At 36.2% G+C, this 20,081-nt stretch overlaps 1 protein-coding gene across 5 annotated transcripts in view; it reads right to left on the bottom strand.

Annotated features, from left to right (window-relative positions):
- Positions 1-20,081, bottom strand: part of LOC125244424 — a 95,960-nt gene that overhangs the window by 54,358 nt on the left and 21,521 nt on the right. For 4 of the 5 annotated variants that reach the window (XM_048154647.1, XM_048154713.1, XM_048154534.1 and 1 more), the window contains exons 13-19: positions 15,810-15,983; positions 15,364-15,534; positions 15,056-15,226; positions 14,498-14,671; positions 9,715-9,885; positions 9,418-9,588; positions 8,862-9,035 (exon numbers count right to left, since the gene is read on the bottom strand). In XM_048154647.1, coding sequence (XP_048010604.1) covers positions 8,862-9,035; positions 9,418-9,588; positions 9,715-9,885; positions 14,498-14,671; positions 15,056-15,226; positions 15,364-15,534; positions 15,810-15,983 — 1,206 coding nt within the window. The remainder of the gene's footprint in view (positions 1-8,861; positions 9,036-9,417; positions 9,589-9,714; positions 9,886-14,497; positions 14,672-15,055; positions 15,227-15,363; positions 15,535-15,809; positions 15,984-20,081) is intronic. The other variant, XM_048154581.1, reaches the window with a different exon arrangement.

The following is a 20,081-nucleotide window of genomic DNA, read 5'->3' as shown; positions in this document are numbered from 1 at the left end:
CTGTATACATTGTGTATACAGATCACCAGGCTCAAGTTTGGAAATATTTGCAAATTGGATGGAGAAAACATACTCTGTAATAAGTAATAAGAAAATATTCATTTGTGGTGATTACAATATTGACTTGATCAATCCGAATAAACATTCATCAACTGATGACTTTATTAACAGAATGTATAGTATGAGTCTATATCCAACTATTACAAGACCAAGTAGATTTACATCGCATAGTGCTACCCTTATTGACAATATTTTTACAAACAATATGGAGTCTATAAATGTTAGTGGCTTAATGATTTGTGACATAACTGACCATCTTCCCATTTTCACACTGTATGATGAGAAATTTGACTATAAGAAATCATTCCAAAAAACAATGTATAAACGACTTAGAACTGTGGAAGCAATTAACTCACTGTATCATGACTTAATAGAGCAGGATTGGAATACTGTATATATAGAAAAAAATGTAGACTGCGCTTTTGATAATTTCTTAGGAATATTTAGTTCAGCATATAATAAAAATTTTCCAATTCGTCAAATTAGTAAAAATAATTTAACTATAAAATCCCCATGGTTAACTAAGAGTTTACAAAATGCCTGTAAAAAGAAAAATACTTTATATAGACAATTCATTAGATTAAGGACTGAAGAATCTGAACATAGATATAAAATATATAAAAATAAATTGACTGATATAATAAGAACTAGTAAGAAATTATATTTTACAAACCTATTAAATAGAAATATGAATGATACTAAAAGGGTATGGGGTATACTAAATAATATAATTAAAAGGGATTCATTGCAGAATTCATATCTATTGATATGAATTCATTGCAGACTATTTTATTGATAAAAACAGTGATAATTATAATATGAATGAAATTGTTGATAGTATTAATAAGTTTTTTGTGAATGTTGGGCTGGATTTGGCAGAAAAGATCCCTATTAAAGACAATGAATTGGATCACATGCACATAGAAATAAATTCAAAGACATTATTTCTGTCTGGTGCAAGTGAAGCAGAATTAGTGGATATAGTTAATAAGTGTAAAAATAAATTGTCTACAGATTGTTTTGATATAGATATGACATTAATTAAAAAAATTATATATAGTATATCTAAACCTTTAACTTACATATGTAACTTATCATTTCAAACAGGATCATTTCCAAATAATATGAAAATTGCGAAGGTAATCCCACTATATAAAAATGGAAACAAACATATCTTCACAAACTATAGACCTGTCTCTTTGCTCCCTCAGTTTTCTAAAATTCTGGAGAATCTTTTTAATAGTAGATTAGAGAAGTTTAGAGATAAATATAGTATAATTAATGAAAGTCAGTATGGGTTTAGGTCAGCCAGGTCAACATCATTGGCCATAATTGATGCAGTGGAGGAAATTACAAATAGCTTAGATAGAAAAAAATATGCAGCTGGAATATTCATTGACTTAAAAAAAAGCTTTCGATACTATTAATCACTCAATATTATTAAAAAAACTGGAAAGACATGGTATTAGGGGAGTGGCTTTGAACTGGATCCGACGTTATTTAACCGGGAGACATCAGTATGTGCAGATGGGTGAGTTTTAATCTGGATTACTGGACATCTCTTGTGGGGTTCCACAAGGATCTGTTTTGGGTCCAAAGTTGTTCAATTTGTATATAAATGACATATTTAATGTATCTAAATTATTGAAACTAATTCTATTTGCGGATGATACGAATATATTTTATTCTAGTGATAATTTTAATGATTTAATATATCATATAAATAATGAATTAATGAAACTAAAATCATGGATGGACATTAATAAATTATCCCTGAACTTAGATAAAACTAATGTAATGTTTTTCGGAAATTATAATGGAAATTTAGACCTAGGAATAAATATAGATGGTATTGTAATAGATGTAGTCTCTGAAATTAAATTCTTAGGAATTACTATTGATAGTAAACTAAGCTGGAAACCACATATCAGACATACAGTCCCCTCCAAAAGTATTGGAACAGTGAGGACTATTCCTTTATTTTTTCTGTAGACTGAAAACATTTGGGTTTGACATCAAACAATTTATATGAGACAAAAGATCAACATTTCAGCTTTTATTTCCAGGTATTTACATCTGGATCTGATACACAACTTAGAAGATATAACCTTTTGTTTGAACCCACCCATTTCTCATATGACCAAAAGTATTGGAACATGTGACTGACAGGTGTGTTTTGTTGCCCTGGTGTGTCCTATTACATTGATTATTCAAACAATAAATAGCACTAAATGTCTGCACTCAGTTTCAGATTTGGGTTTTGCCTGTGCAGACTGCATTTATAGTTAGACGTGTAACCAACATGAAAACCAGAGAGCTGTCTATGGGTGAAAAAGAAGCAATTGTGAAGCTGAGAGAAGATGGAAAATCAATCAGAGCCATTGCACAAACATTGACCATAGCAAGTACAACCATTTGGAATGTCCTGAAGAAGAAAGAAACCACTGGTGTACTAAGTAACAGACCTCGAATGGGTACACCAAGAAAAACATCAGCTGTTGACGACAGAAACATTGTGAGAGCTGTAAAGAAAGACCCTAAAACAACTGTTAGTGACATCAGCAACAACCTCAAGAGGGCAGGAGTGAAGGTATCACAGTCTACTGTCCGCAGAAGACTTCATGAACAAAAGTACAGAGGCTACACCAGAAGATGCAAACCTCTCATTAGCAAGAAGAATAAGAAGGCCAGGCTGGAATTTGCCAAAAACTACAGAGACAAGCCTCAAACATTCTGGGGCAAAGTTTTATGGACTGATGAGACAAAGATTAACCTCTACCAAAGTGATGGAAAGGCTAAAGTTTGGAGAAAAAAAGGATCTGCTCATGACCCCAAACATACAAGCTCATCTGTGAAACACGGTGGAGGTAATGTCATGGCTTGGGCTTGCATGGCTTCTTCTGGGACAGGCTCATTGATCTTCATTGATGATGTAACACATGATGGCAGCAGCAAAATGATCTCTGAAGTGTACAGAAACATTTTGTCTGCCAATTTACAGAAAAATGCAACCAAACTGATTGGGAGATCCTTCATCATGCAGCAAGATAATGACCCAAAACACAGTGCCAAAGCAACAAAGGAGTTCATCAGGGGCAAAAAGTGGAAGGTTTTAGACTGGCCAAGTCAATCTCCAGACTTAAACCCTATAGAGCATGCATTTTACCTGCTAAAAAAGAGACTGAAGGGAGTAACCCCCCAAAACAACAAGGCTGCAGTGGAAGCCTGGAAAAGCATTACAAAAGAAGAATGCAAAAGTTTGGTGATGTCAATGGGTCATAGGCTTGATGCAGTTATTGCAAGCAAAGGATTTCCAACTAAATATTAAGTCTTATTCACTTTAATCTATTTTAAGTTAATCTGTTCCAATACTTTTGGTCACATGAGAAATGGGTGGGTTCAAACAAAAGGTTATATCTTCTAAGTTGTGTATCAGATCCAGATGTAAATACCTGGAAATAAAAGCTGAAATGTTGATCTTTTGTCTCATATAAATTGTTTGATGTCAAACCAAAATGTTTTCAGTCTACAGAAAAAATAAAGGAATAGTCCTCACTGTTCCAATACTTTTGGAGGGGACTGTATACAAAGCAAAGTTTCTAAAAGTGTCTCAATTATTAATAAAACTAAATATTTTTTACAATACAATGCATTGTATATGTTATATTGCACATTAGTGTTGCCCTATTTAACCTACTGTATAGAAATATGGGGCAATAACTATAAAAGTTCACTACATTCCCTCTTTATACTCCAAAAACGTGCAGTAAGAATCATTCATAAGGTAGGATTCCGTGATCACACGAATAGTTTATTTCTGCAATCTAAATTGTTAAAATTCTTTGATTTAGTTGATTTCTATACTGTGCAATTGTTATACAAAGCCAGTAAATGTACACTTCCTATTAATATTCAAAAGCTCTTTTCGCAGAGAGAAGGGAGTTATAATCTGAGGGGGTTTGGTAACTTTAAAGTTCAGGCAGTGAGAACCACAAGGAAAAGTTTGTGTGTGTCTATATGTGGAGTTAAACTCTGGAATCGATTGGGGTTACAGTTAAAGCAATGTCCAAATATTCATCAATTTAAAATTAGATATAAGGAAATGCTTTTGTCACACTACATGAATGAGGAAGGTGGTGTTTGACTATTATGAGTATTCATATGTATTATAAGATTTAATGGAATTAGTCATTCATTAATAAAAATGGTTATGTATTATTACTACAGTAAGGCCATAACTTATATTTAAGTAAATAATTAATTGATGGAAATGTATAATACATTATAAATAGCAAAGTAGATATGATATTGATGTATACATATATATTATACAATGAATGAATATGACTATATTATAATACTGGTCTTTGTAAGCATATTGTGATTTTAGCTGATTGTTTATCACGATTATATTGTAACGGATATTAATTTATTATAGTAGTCAGATTTGATATTAATAATAATATCATTATAATAGGATAATGATATAACCCACAGTGTAGGCATAAGTGAGTAATGTGGATATTGCATATGATCAACTTATTATCTATATAATGTCTAGGCTCGATATTTGATGATGCTATGATTATCATTGTCATTATTATTATATCAATATATAACATATATCAATATATAACAATGTATAACAATTAATTTGTGATCAGGAGCATTAACTGAATCAATTTAAGACAGTGGTGACAGTGTTGATGGTAATACATATAGAGATAATTACAGGGAAAACCAATTATAAATATTTTAGTAATTAAAACTATTACATATAACATAATTCTTAGATCAGGGCTGGCAAGTGGTGGCTCTGTTGCTTGGAGAGCGCCCCCTCCTGGCAGCTGACTCGCCAAAATCTTGTCTCTTTTAAAGCACAACATAGACATACAGGTGAAGGGTGGTGCTGTTGTTAGGGGGCTGCTTCTCTCTGACAGCAGGTGCACAATGAACACCTGGCCTTCGTTAATGAACTATACACACAATTTAAGTGTTATTACCATCAACACCATTAAGCCATCATAATTATTTAATACAATTGTCATGCTTAAATAGTAAGATATAGGGCCCTATTTTAACGATCTGAAACGCAAGTGTCAAAGCGCGAAGCGCAAGTAACTTTGTGGGCGGGTCTCGGCGCTGTTGCCATTTTCCCGGCGGGATAAATGGCTCTTGCGCCCGGCGCAAATCTAAAATGGGTTGGTCTGAAGTAGCTTCATTATTCATAGGTGTGGTTTGGGCGTAACGTGAAATAAACCAATCAGAGTGTCATCTCCCATTCCCTTTAAGAGCGAGATGCGCTCGCGCCATGGCGGATTGCTATTTACATGGCGTACACGCGATGAGTCAGTTAATATATATGTGTGTGTATTGGCACGATTGTTCAATTAATTAGCCAATTTCGTTCATCATTATAAGTAGTAATAGGCTGAATTGAAAATAGGTAGCCTAATTCTAATACACGCAATGACTATTCATCATTACATTTTTATATTTATGTAGCCTACACAATAATATTCTTTTACACTGTAATCCTTTTGTTTTTAATATTTGGCATGTTTGTGTGATGCGCATCCCTGTGTGTAATAAGCAAAGTCAACGCGCACTGTGGACGCGCCCAGAGGCGCAGTTTCTACCAACGCGCTCTAACAAAAAAAATATTGCGCCATTGACTTTAGACCAGGTTTGAGTTGGTCTATGGCGCAGTCTATTTTCAGCTCCTTAAAATAGCAATGCGCGGGCAATGCGCCTGAACACACCTCCTTTTTTGCGCTGACAGTTCATTCACTAGTTTAGCGACGTGCTTCTGTGGAGGGAAAAGCGTGCTTTGCGCGGGTGCAAAATAGGAATGACACATGCGTCGGTGTACAAAGTCAATTGCGCTGGGTGCAAGATAGGGCCCAGAGTATATTAGACATAATTGAAAGTATTATTCACAGTTCTTAACTAATATATTGATATATGATGATATATGATGATATACAATGGTAGTTATAACAGTAATATTTATATTGACAAGTATCATAGCATAGAAAGAAACATCTACATGGTATATAGGTATAATGTATGACATAGGTCTGATATTGTATATAATTCTATTGTTCTTTATATTGTTCTCTATAACTGGGGTACGCGTACCCCTGGGGGTACGTGAGGTGACAACAGGGGGTACGCGAACAAATGCTGAGTAGTTCATTTAATTCTACCTTAAAATAATATTAAAACCAAGCATGCATTTCTGACTGCCAAAATGTCATAAATCCAGTACATTTAATCAAATTACCTCATCATTTGCAGTCAAAAATGACTGTATCCACAGCAGAACTACAACACACGTCTCTGTTTCGCGAACAATTCTGCGGCTTTGAACGAATCGTGAGAGTCAATGATTCAATGATTCATTCACAGCCATTCGTTACTGAATGAATGACTCGATGACTCACTCATAAAAACAGTGACTTGCTGCCACCTACTGGTGGTTTTAGTTTAATATTTAAAAGTTTTACTTAGTTCTCTATTGAACATTTTTATATATTATTATTTTTTTTATTTTATAACATTATTTATTTTGTAAAGTTATTCATAAAGGTAAAAATATGCACTGGAAAATCAATTTAGGGGGCAAATATTGTCCCTTAATGGTAAAGGTGTGACTGCAGACGAAGTGGAAGAGAGGGGGTACGTGGAAGGATGGTAATCCCTTCAGGGGGTACTCCAAGCAAAAAAGTTTGGGAACCACTGCTCTATAGTGTTCTTTATAATGTACGACATAGGTCGGCTATTGTATATTATTATATTGTTCTTTATAATGTATGGCATAGGTCGGCTATTGTATATTATTATATTGTTCTTTATAATGTACGGCATAGGTCAGATATTGTATATAAGAATATATTTCTATATAATGTACGGCATAGGTCAGATATTGTATATAATAATATATTTCTATATAATGTACGGCATAGGTCAGATATTGTATATAATAATATATTTCTATATAATGTACGTAATGTTGTTAATAATGTAGTAATGTATAATGTTCTATATATTGTTCTTTATAAGGTACGATATAGGTCAGATATTGTATATAAATATATTGTTCTTTATATTGGTAACCAGTCATTAGATGAATAGGGGGTGGGGTTAAATAAGTTTGTCTTCTTCCCACTCCTTTTCGAGCTATAATAATAATATATAAACCATGAACTTGTCTGAAATATATTTATAGATACATTTATTCTGAGCATTTCTTTTGTTTTGTTTTGTTATTCTCTTGTTTTTTTTTTGTTTTTTTTTTTTACCCAATGCGGGTATGATGTATAAAATTGCACAATATATTATATTTTTCTGTGAAAAATACCTGTATTTCTATGGCTCGAAATAAAGTAATCAATCAGAATAGATTTTTCACTAAAGATTTATATTACAACTGTGGCATGTTGTAACTATAGTTTCAGTGTTTATATTTTTCATAACAAATGCTATAGATGAAAAAAAGAAAGAAAAAAAGTTAACATTGGCCTAAGCATGGTAAATTAGGAGCCATCAAAATTCTTGCTTGTAGGCTAATCAAATCCTTATTGTAATAAATGCTATAGTTAAACAATTACAAGAACTGTTATTTTTAAGGCTGGGTAAAAGTTAGAAAGATCTTTAAAATATAGGCTAGACCTTCTTAAATTAAAGTGGCTTTTCCCATCTGTAAATTATTTTCAGCTAATAATGACAGATATTAGGAAAAACCTGCTTTCGGATATTCCAACAGATGACAGGAAATTAACATGCTCGGTATAAGAAAATTTTAAGTAAAGATAGTTTGAGTTCCCATGGCACTTTGTAAAGGGATTTGTATATGTGATGCGATCTGGGAAAACCCGTCGGATGTCGCAATGGAACATTTTCAGTAAAGTCAAAAAATAGGTTGAATGTCTTTTTTTTTTTTTGTCAAAATTGGGTTTTCATTAAATTATTATTCTATAACATCTTGTCTATCTAGCACATAGCGATTTATAGTGGCAAGGCTGTATTTGTCTAACGTTACTGTTTAAAGGGTTAGTTCACCCAAAATTAATTAAAAAAAATAATGTAATGTATTACTCACCGTCATGTCGTTCTACACCGGTAAGGCCTTCGTTAATCTTCAGAACACAAATTAAGATATTTTTGTTGAAAAGATTCATAACACTCCAAAGCTTGATGAAGCAGTGTTTTGAAATCGGCCATCACTAAATAAGTCGTTATTTTGTTTTTTTGGCACACCAAAAATATTCTCGTCGCTTTATAATATTAATATTGAACCACTGTAGTCACATGACCTGATTTAGATGTGTTTTTAGTACCTTTATGGATCTTGAGAGAGGAAATGTCATTGCTCCCTATGAAGGCCTTACGGAGCCATCGGATTTCAACAAAAATATCTTAATTTGTGTTCCGAAGATTAATGAAGGTTTTACGGGTGTGAAACGACATGAGGGTGAGTAATAAATGACAGAATTTTCATTTTTGGGTGAGCTAACCCTTTAATTACCCTGCAATATCTGGACACTCCAACACCAGCCCAGTTCTACTGTGAGGTAAAACTTTAACTTTGGGGTTGTGAATCTCACTCAGGAAAAAATATCTGATGTGGAATGAAACATCTGTAATGTACTTTGAGTGAACTGAGTACCATCTGACCATTCTATCAGAACTGTTGTTGTTTTTCTATTTTTGAGTATTGTTGAAAGAAAAGAAACTAAACTCTTCATTCTGTTTCATTCAAACACCAGAACACTTTCTTGTATGTGAATGTTCCTGACCTCAATCTCTCCAGTTTACAGTGTGAATCCTTCAGTACGTCACATAAGTGCTTCACTCCTGTGTTTTCTAGTTCATTCCCACTGAGGTTTAGCTCTCTCAGGTGTGATGGGTTTGATTTCAGAGCTGAAGTCAGGATGAAACACTGTTCCTCTGTAATACTGCAGTTAAACAGCCTGAAGAGAAAAAGTGAGACAGAAAAAAAACAGTTGATTAAGGATGACAATCAAGAACGAGTGTGTGCAGCTTCACAAAAGCAAACATACTCTCTGTCTATATTGAACATTATTTACATTGATTCTTTCAAATCCCTTTCTAATTACTTTCTTTCTAAATATATATAAACTTGTTTTATGTAATTTTCTAATATAAAAATGATATAGAAATCTTATGTTGTGAATCTCGTGATGTCTTCACAAGTAAGTTTTCTCCTTATATAGAATTAATAATGTAAATTATTAAATCATTACTGTCTAACTTCTTTTCACAGACCTGTAGAAATATTAACTAAGTAACACAACACTAAAATAATGTAACAAATTAAACTGAAATACTCACGTCAGTGTGTTGAATTGACAGTGTTTGTCCTTCAGAAAAGCAGAGAGATACTCTACATTTGTGTCTCCTAGTTCATGTTCACTCAGATTCAGCTCATTCAGGAGTAATGGGTTTTGACCCACAACTTTATTCACATACTGACAGGCTTCATCTGCATCAGGACTCAGAAACCTGCAGAAGGGAAGCAAAATATATTCTGCTTAAAATTCCCAGTAGTCAGACACTTTAATACAATGGCATATTGTGTAAATGAAATAATACTATTACAAACATATAGTTTATTTCATCGTGCCTCACCTCAATGTCAGTTTACGGCCTGGTTTTTGTGGTACATTAAGGAGCTCCTCCACTCCTGATTGTCCAGGATCATTTCCTGTGAGGTCCAGCTCTATCAGGTGTGAAGGGTTTGATGTCAGAGCTGAAGCCAGAGCTTTATAACCTTCTTCTGTGATACTGCAGTCTGAAAGTCTAAATAATAAAACTGTAATCAGTTACTCAATTAATAAAAACAATATATCATTATCAGCATTACACCATTAGGACATTTATAATGTCCAGCACCTCAAAGACATCAATATGTTTATAGTTGTGTAACGTTTCTATGCATATTGTGCACCAATGCATTCACTGATGAATAAATCAAATGTGTCCAAACGTTTTGTGGTCTGTGCTGACTCGCACATGCTCTGTACTCTCGTATCTCTGAACCGGAGCAGACTCTACTCACACTGCAGCGGTTTGTCTGACACTAACACGATAACAGACTTCATTCACCTCAATGAAAAGCATATTTACACTGTCTGAATCATTCCCTATCCTCTATATCAGGGCTATTCAATTGGCGGCCTGCGGGCCACATGCGGCCCTGAAGCAACCTCCGAGTGGCCCAGCCCGTGGTCCCGCCCATAGACATAATAAATTAATATATTAGTTATAAATTATTATTTAATATAATTACTAATTAATATATATAAATTATGTATGTATTTATTATGTCTATGGTGCCGCCAAAAACGCGCATTCCTACATAAATTCATACCACGTAGCCTAGCAACACGCAAACAATGCAGAGCGTGCCGTGCCGGTAGTAGCCTAGATTACTATCAATATGTCTTTCTCAACACTGAAACGTAAAATTGCCGATGAAAACCGTAAGTTTAACCCTGCCTGGACTGACAAATACTTGTTTATTTTACCACCACATCCAAACGCCAAACCGATGTGTTTAATTTGTAATGAGTGCGTTGCAGTATTTAAAGATTACAATGTGCGGAGGCACCATGTTGAGAAACACCAGTCTTTCCGCACCAATTTTCCCGAGGGATCTCAAGAGAGAGCTGCAAAAGTGCAGAGTTTGATTGCATCTTACAACCGGAGCAGTACTACCATGGTGCGGTCATTCACAGCCCAAGAGAGAGCTACTGCAGCATCCCTTCGTGTTTCCTGGATATTGGCAAAAAAGAAAAGGCCATTCACAGACTCCGAAACCGTGAAGGACTGTATGCTGGCTGTCGTGGATGAGGTGATAAATGACGAGAAAATTAAAATGAGCGTGGTATCTGCTATAAAAAACGTACCCCTGTCAGATACTTCAAGCATTCGTAGGGTTGAAATTCTTGCTGCAGATGTGTATGAAACGCTGTTAGGAGACTTGATGAAAGCTGACACTATGTCTATAGCAGTAGATGAGTCCACAGACAAAACTGATACTGCTCAGTTGTGCATATATGTCCGTTTTTTTGATGGCAAATGCTTCCGAGAGGAGCTGCTCGGCCTACTGCCGTTAGAAGGACACACAACTGGCGATGTAGTCTTTGGGAAAATTTCCGCCTTTTTTAAAGACAATGGTCTGGATATGAAGCGTGTGTGCATGCTTGTGACAGATGGGGCTCCATCCATGACAGGGAAAGTGAATGGTTTGGCAGCACGTTGGTCCGCTGTTGCACCTCAGTTGATCTCCATACACTGCATTGTGCATCAGGCGGTGTTGTGCGCAAAACTAAGCGGGGCGCTCAAAACAACAATGGACATCGTTATGGCTACAATTAATTTTATTCGCTCCACATCAAGCCTCCAACACCGCTTATTCCGCATGCTGCTGTCAGAAATGTCTGCTGAGCACCACGACCTTCTTTTGCATAATGACGTGAGATGGCTGTCCAAAGGCAAAGCACTGGAGCGTTTCTGCGGTCTCAGAGAGGAGATCATAACTTTCCTCCGCAGCAGCAAGCAAAAAAAGGCAGAAACGCACTTGAGTCGCATACTGGACGACAACTTCATGGCCGATGCCTGCTTTCTGAGCGACATATTCAAACACCTGAATGATCTCAATTTGGGACTGCAAGGCAGAGACAAAACTGTCATCGACCTTGTGGAACAGATGCGCGCATTCCAAGTTAAATTGGACCTTTTCGCAAATGATTTGCGCACAGGCCGAGTGCTGCATTTTCCGACACTCCGCAAATGCATCTCATCCCCCGCACAAATCACGGATGTGATGACAGATTTCATTGCGATGTTGAAAAATAACTTTGCTGGTCGATTGGATGGACTTGATCTGCCCACAGAGGTGGCCGTTTTTGTCAGAGACCCGTTCACTGTTGCAATAGAAGGGGACTTATCTGCCAGAGCAAAGAAAGTGGTCCCTTCCACTGACGAGGGGAAATTCACACTCGAACTTGTTGACATGCAGTCATCATCTGTAACCATGGCACAGGAGCTTTCCACTAACGGGCCTGCATTGTTTTGGACTAATGTCAACGTAAATCAGTTCCCTAACATTAAGAAAGTAGCGATCGTCATGCTCAGTATGTTTGGATCAACATATACGTGTGAGTAAAGTTTTTCACACATGAACGCCATTAAAAGCAACTCTCGTTGCTCCCTGACTGACCGTACTCTCCACCAATGCCTTCGGATTGCATTGACAACTTACGAGCCTAAAGTCACTGCTCTCGTTCAAAACAAAAAATGTCACTTCTCCCACTAAGTCAGCAGGGTAACTGTAGCCTACAGCACATCAGTATAATGTGGGATGCGTAATAAAGGCATGCCTAATCACACATGGTGATTTAGAATATGTTCCCTAAGTGTTATTATAGTTGTGAATACTGCACTTTTTATTGTATGCACTTTGAGATGTTCCTGGGTCAAATGTGTGCAAGATGTTTATTTTGTTTCAAAAGGAAACATTGTTATTTCTAATAGCCTACTTTTATGCACTTTGTGATCAGATAGGTCAAATATGTAGCCTAGGTCAGGTTTTTTTCTTTTTCTTTTGTTAGTGGAAAAAATAGGGGCTACCTCAGATTCTGTTTAACTCTTTTATTGTTTTTTATGCACCTTTTGCATAACCAAAGTTAAAAGAGAAACAATGAATAAACCTTATGTTTTTCAATAAATTTGTTTGTGTTGGTTTTAAAATTTGTCATTACGAGCTGCTTCGCTGCTAAAATGACTGGCCCAGCTAACCTTCTTGGTTTGAAAATCTGGCCCAACTGAATTTGTAATTGAATAGCCCTGCTCTATATAGTGCACTATGTGCCATTCAACATATAGAAACTACTAAATGTATGAACAAATGATTGATTTCAGCTGCAGCTTCAGCATCAGTTTATAGTGTAGGAGGAGGCGGGACTCAACTAGTATTGGAAGTGACAGACTATAAGTTTTGAATGCTTATATCAACTAAATGCAAATTTTGTTATTGTTTTGGAACACACCAGCTTATTCATAACCTTAAGGCTGACATATTCTTACTAAAAGCTAAAAAACTTTAATTTTGATTGCAGGGGGATTTGCATGAGTCGTTCCTTCATATGCGACTCTGATGATAAAATGTGCGACCCATTTGGATTCTATGGAGAATATAGTAAAATGCTACGAAGAAAGTCGAACATGATCTAAAACAGCCACTAAAATGACTGATGAAAAGAGGGGAAAATATCATCCTGCAAGCTTTTTAAACTCATGATGACAACATTTACTAGAATTTATCACGTTGTAGGCTATTTATTGTGGGAAAAACCTGCTTTCGGATATTCCAACAGATGACAGGAAATTAGCATGCTCGGTATAAGAAAATTTTAAGTAAAGATAGTTTGAGTTCCCATGGCACTTCGTAAAGGGATTTGTATATGTGATGCGATCTGGGAAAACCCGTCGGATGTCGCAATGGAACATTTTCAGTAAAGCCAAAAAATAGGTTGAATGTCTTTTTTTTTTTGTCAAAATTGGGTTTTCATTAAATTATTATTCTATAACATCTTGTCTATCTAGCACATAGTGATTTATAGTGGCAAGGCTGTATTTCTCTAACGTTACTGTTTAAAGGGTTAGTTCACCCAAAATTAATTTAAAAAAATAATGTAATGTATTACTCACCCTCATGTCGTTCTACACCGGTAAGGCCTTCGTTAATCTTCAGAACACAAATTAAGATATTTTTGTTGAAAAGATTCATAACACTCCAAAGCTTGATGAAGCAGTGTTTTGAAATCGGCCATCACTAAATAAGTCGTTATTTTGTTTTTTTGGCACACCAAAAATATTCTCGTCGCTTTATAATATTAATATTGAACCACTGTAGTCACATGACCTGATTTAGATGTGTTTTTAGTACCTTTATGGATCTTGAGAGAGGAAATGTCATTGCTCCCTATGAAGGCCTCACGGAGCCATCGGATTTCAACAAAAATATCTTAATTTGTGTTCCGAAGATTAATGAAGGTTTTACGGGTGTGAAACGACATGAGGGTGAGTAATAAATGACAGAATTTTCATTTTTGGGTGAACTAACCCTTTAATTACCCTGCAATATCTGGACACTCCAACACCAGCCCAGTTCTACTGTGAGGTAAAACTTTAACTTTGGGGTTGTGAATCTCACTCAGGAAAAAATATCTGATGTGGAATGAAACATCTGTAATGTACTTTGAGTGAACTGAGTACCATCTGACCATTCTATCAGAACTGTTGTTGTTTTTCTATTTTTGAGTATTGTTGAAAGAAAAGAAACTAAACTCTTCATTCTGTTTCATTCAAACACCAGAACACTTTCTTGTATGTGAATGTTCCTGACCTCAATCTCTCCAGTTTACAGTGTGAATCCTTCAGTACGTCACATAAGTGCTTCACTCCTGTGTTTTCTAGTTCATTCCCACTGAGGTTCAACTCTCTCAGGTGTGATGGGTTTGATTTCAGAGCTGAAGTCAGGATGAGACACTGTTCCTCTGTAATACTGCAGTTAAACAGCCTGAAGAGAAAAAAGTGAGACAGAAAAAAAAACAGTTGATTAAGTATGACAATCAAGAACGAGTGTGTGCAGCTTCACAAAAGCAAACATACTCTCTGTCTATATTGAACATTATTTACATTGATTCTTTCAAATCCCTTTCTAATTACTTTCTTTCTAAATATATATAAACTTGTTTTATGTAATTTTCTAATATAAAAATGATATAGAAATCTTATGTTGTGAATCTCGTGATGTCTTCACAAGTAGGTTTTCTCCCTATATAGAATTAATAATGTAAATTATTAAATCATTACTGTCTAACTTCTTTTCACGGACCTGTAGAAATATTAACTAAGTAACACAACACTAAAATAATGTAACAAATTAAACTGAAATACTCACGTCAGTGTGTTGAATTGACAGTGTTTGTCCTTCAGTAAAGCAGCGAGATACTCTACATTTGTGTCTCCTAGTTCATGTTCACTCAGATTCAGCTCATTCAGGAGTAATGGGTTTTTACCCACAACTTTATTCACATACTGACAGGCTTTCTCTGCATCAGGACTCAAAAACCTGCAGAAGGGAAGCATAATATATACTGCTTAAAATTCCCAGTAGTCAGTTTTTAAAATGCTGAAATCACTTTAATACAACACCATATTGTATTAATGAAATAATATTTCTATATAATTTATTCCATCATGCCTCACCTCAGTGTCAGTTTACGGCCTGGTTTTTGTGGTACATTAAGGAGCTCCTCCACTCCTGATTGTCCAGGATCATTTCCTGTGAGATCCAGCTCTCTCAGGTGTGAAGGGTTTGATGTCAGAGCTGAAGCCAGAGCTTTATAACCTTCTTCTGTGATACTGCAGTCTGAAAGTCTAAATAATAAAACTGTAATCAGTTACTCAATTAATAAAAACAATATATCATTATCAGCATTACACCATTAGGACATTTATAATGTCCAGCACCTCAAAGACATCAATATGTTTATAGTTGTGTAGCGTTTCTATGCATATTGTGCACCAATGCATTCACTGATGAATATAGTACCTGCCAAATACTATGCGTACCAACATTTGAAACTTTTTTTTACAGACCAGCTTTAGGTGTCATCTTTATTGATTCATGTTTACATTAACCAAAGTCAAACCTGAGTATCTGCAGTGCACACTGTGGATTTTCCAGTAGAGAGGCGATTTGTGTTACTCCAGAGTCTCCTATTTTATTCTCACTCAGATCCAGCTCTCTGAGGTTTGAAGGGTTTGAATTAAAAGCTGACGCCAGAGCAGCACAACCTTCTTGAGTAATACAAATGTGACGAAACCTGTAGAAACAAAGTGAAAACATCCAAATCTTAGCTATGAATACAATTACACAACTAATCAATATGAGATTTGTGTGTGTGTCCAGTGCTTAAAATGGGCCAGTATGGATGGCACTTCTGTATTGTACCCTCACTTTTTCTTGCGTACCGGCACTTCTCACATGTTGCCGGTACTCTGAACGCTTTGAAGGGGTGGATTCTGGAATCCACTGCCGCTTCAATATATATCTTTTAAGTTATTAATCAACATTTATATTTCTGTTAAAATATTTGAATGACTTCTTCAATGTATGTTAAAGCGTCTATTTTCCTCTGTACCTCTCACTGAGAGAAAAGAACATGTTATCAGTATGTTTTGGGGAAAGTTTCCTGCTCAGAGCAGAGCTCAGATCAACTTCAGCCTTGAAGAAGCTGTGAATCATGTGTATCTGTGTATGTGCGCTAAGAGTTTTGTGCAGGTCCCTTTGTACTGGACAACTGGCATTCTGCTTGAGACCAGCAGACGCCACATCATGACCCCAAAAGGACATCCGGTACCTAAATCCAGGGTCCCCCTCGTCATCACCGCGACGAAGGGAGATATGCTTCTTACTATCTGTCCATGTGTGGAAAATTTCTAATCTTGTCTATTTTTCTTAGCCAATCAGAATCATTCAACCTGAAGTAATGACGTAGTTAGTTGATTCTGTTAGAGTATAATTGTTGTGGAAATGTGAATGTACGCAGAGCGGCCTACGAACTCCTTGTGAGACATGAAGCTGGCTTCTGCTGATGAAACTGCAAACTATTCTTCATTAAATTTTTCTTCAATTTATTTTTTTAAAAACTTTGACTCCGGGTCTTTATTCAACATATCTGGTCTCAAGGGTCCTAAACTGTTTATCCCCAACAGTTTATGGTGGAGGATTGTGCGGGCAATCATTCTTCGGTGACATCCCTGGCTAAACAACAAACAAGGTAGGAAGCTGTTTTATTATTTGGTTAGGGCTGTCTGAGTGGAAGAGATTGGGACAGGAGACCGGCAAAGCTTCACTCAGACGTGAGTGAGGAGTACCGTAGAACCGGATTTGAAGGCCGGGGAGGTACACTAATTATACTAGCTTTATGATATTGATGATCATTGAATTTGGTAGTATAAGAAGTCGCTGAAGCCACGTGACGGCAGGCAGCGCATCGGACGCACTCCAATACAGGGACACAAAGTGATTAAGACACTGCGTGGTGTACAGAGGTACCCCTACAGGGAGTGTAAGGCACTGGATTTGGAAGCTCCAGTGGCACCGTGAACCTAACTCTGTCTCTTCCACATCAGATAGGGGTACCCCGAACTTAGTGATTCAGACAGTTAGGGACTAAAACCATTAGTTAATTACAAAATAAAAATTAAATAGAGATATGGTTTCTTGTTTGCCTGGGATGCATCTAGAACGATTCAGAGAAAAGTAAAAACTTTATGACCCTAATTGGATTGGACTAGTATGTAACTGTGATTTTGGAGTATACTTTGCAGTTTCATCAAGCAGAAGCCAAAGCTGTGTTGTTTAAAGATCGCCGCCTCCATCTCTTTCAGGTGAGTATTAACTTTGACTAAAATATGGCTGACAAATTGAGTAACTTGATCAGTAACTTGATCAGTTCTGATACAGATAATGAGATAGAAGAGAGTAAATGCTGTATGCAGCTCTGCTCTAAAACCCTCACTTCAAAAACATTTGCAGAGATTATTAAGAAAATGGTTAGTCAGGGTTTTGATTCTGATTGGAAAATTAAACAACAACCTGACTGCAACATTAACCCCTGATGGGAAAATCCCAGAAGTAACTGAGGGATGGTACAGTCTGATTGCCAAACGTGAGAAAATGGCTAAAATCAGTGGGATTGAGATAGGATGTGATCTGAGTAGTTTGACTAAAGGGCTTAAAATAGTTTTTGAAAAAGCAGATAACGCCATTAATTGTGATCCATTGCTAGGTTTATCTGCCCCCTCCACTCCTGCCCTCTCTTCTCAGACTGTCCAAGCAGCTGCTGCTTTAGGCACTGCCTCACAGACTGAGAACCAGACTGAGGGCACTTACGGTGACGCGTACAGATTGTTGAATATTGCTGCTGCAAGCACTCCTCACCCTTATGTTAATTTAGATCCAGAGGTCAGAAATCTTAAACTGACCCCAATGGAAATGAACATGGTCACTCCCAGAGGAAGGACATCAGCGGCTCCTATCAAATGTTCTGATGATGCTGTGAGAAACACAGAGATGGGGGCTTCTTATGAGTTTGGGAAATGGACCAGACTTGCAGCCTCTGAGAAAAACAGTTTGCTTGCAGAGTTGGAAACTTTCAAAATGTTTAACCCAAATAAACTCCTATGGAATAAAATAGAATCCATTGCTAGGTAGCAAAATTTGGGGATAGCCGATGTACAGGTTCTGGTAGAAAGTCTGGTTCCCTCTAGCAAATTAAGAAAAATTCAGGGAATTGGGTTTAGCCCTAGGGTCCCAGTAACTTGGCAACAATTTTGCATGGCTTACAGTGACTATAAAAGACAAGTAAAAGAAATCCTGGGTCGGGGATCATTTCCCTGGACAAGTGTAACGCAAGTTAAACAAAAACCTGGCGAAAACCCCTTAGAATATGTTGAACGTTTCCGTGCAGCTTATGAAAAGTACTGTGCTGCCAATGATAATGATGAAGATTATGATTCGGCTATTGTGATTGAATCCGCCACTGGTAGACTATCAAATGAATACAGAGAACTGCTTATCAGTGGCTCTGTTGACATTCCAAAATGGGACTCGCTGCTATCATGGTGTGCTGTAACTTGGAGCCGTTTACAAGCTCACAAAGATCAAAATATAGGCAAATTGTCAGCTGCTGTGGTTAAAGCTTAAACCCATCCACAAGATGACATAAAATGTTACCAGTGCGATAAGAAAGGGCATATTGCTCGTGACTGCTACGTGAAGCTTTTTAAATGCCACAAGTGTGGAAAACTTGGCCATATTCGCAAATATTGTAAACAAAAGAAAGGAAAAAAAAAAAACTTCCACTCTGTCTGAGAATGGGCTTGTGAAATTGAGAAAGAACAAGAGATAACAATAAGGTCAAAAGATTGTAGTCTTAAGGAACTCCTTTTGAAGGGAAATCTATAATAATAAGTTTTATATTGAATGGACAAATGGTTAATGTAAAATTACAGACAATGAATCCAAAACGTGAGTTAAAAAAATATATAAAAAGTAAATAGAGGATGAAAATAGGGATGATTGAATGTTCTGAAAGAATGTTTCACTTTATGGAGAAATATTTGAACAGTCTCAAGTATGTTATCTTGTGATTAACACATCACTACTGTGAATGTGAATAACTAAATAATGTAGGACCTCTAAGTTCTAAATGTTTGATTTTTGATGGTCAAAGTGACAGGTTTAAATGGCAAAAATGAGACTGCCAGTGTCACAGAGACTCGACCTGATCTGAAGTTTGTAATGTCTAAGTTTCCTAATATATGGGTGAAAGACAAATATAAAAATTATGATTATTTGAAAATGAATGTCAATTCTGGCAAAGTCTTAAGCTGGTCCAGAGTTATAAGACAGTAAGTAAAGTTTGATGTTAAAAGTTATAAAAAGGCAGTGTACCAGTCCTGAAATCCTCAGAGTCTCTCTCTCACTCAAAGTCAGCTAAATGCTGCTATCTGAGCTTGTGTCATAAGTGATAACAAGCTGTTTATAGTGAAGCACAGTGTCTAAGTTGAAAATCATGGACACAGAGATGTTAAAAGAAACGATTGCCATAAAGAGGGCCATTTGTTGTTAAATGTGTCAAAGTAAAACTTAATGAGAGTAGAAAGAGGTCTTTAAAATGGTAATACAGACCTTGAATGATATAAGTGACTATTTTGATGAATTTCGTCTATGACCAGTAACTTTTTTGTCTGATCTTTGTCCTCACCATGTGCAGGGCCGATGGCTCCGGTTACAGATGTGGTAAAACACTACACTGAATGGACAGTGAGAATTAAATTCACTGAGAACAATCTCAGCACTAATATGTTACTGCTGAGAGAATGCAGTCTAATGATTTTAGTGATTAAATACT

The sequence above is a fragment of the Megalobrama amblycephala genome, linkage group LG1 (assembly GCF_018812025.1).
Source record: "Megalobrama amblycephala isolate DHTTF-2021 linkage group LG1, ASM1881202v1, whole genome shotgun sequence".
Classification (NCBI taxonomy): Eukaryota; Metazoa; Chordata; class Actinopteri; order Cypriniformes; family Xenocyprididae; genus Megalobrama; species Megalobrama amblycephala.
Note: the sequence above shows the minus strand (reverse complement) of the source record. Positions and strands in the feature narration are given on the sequence as shown.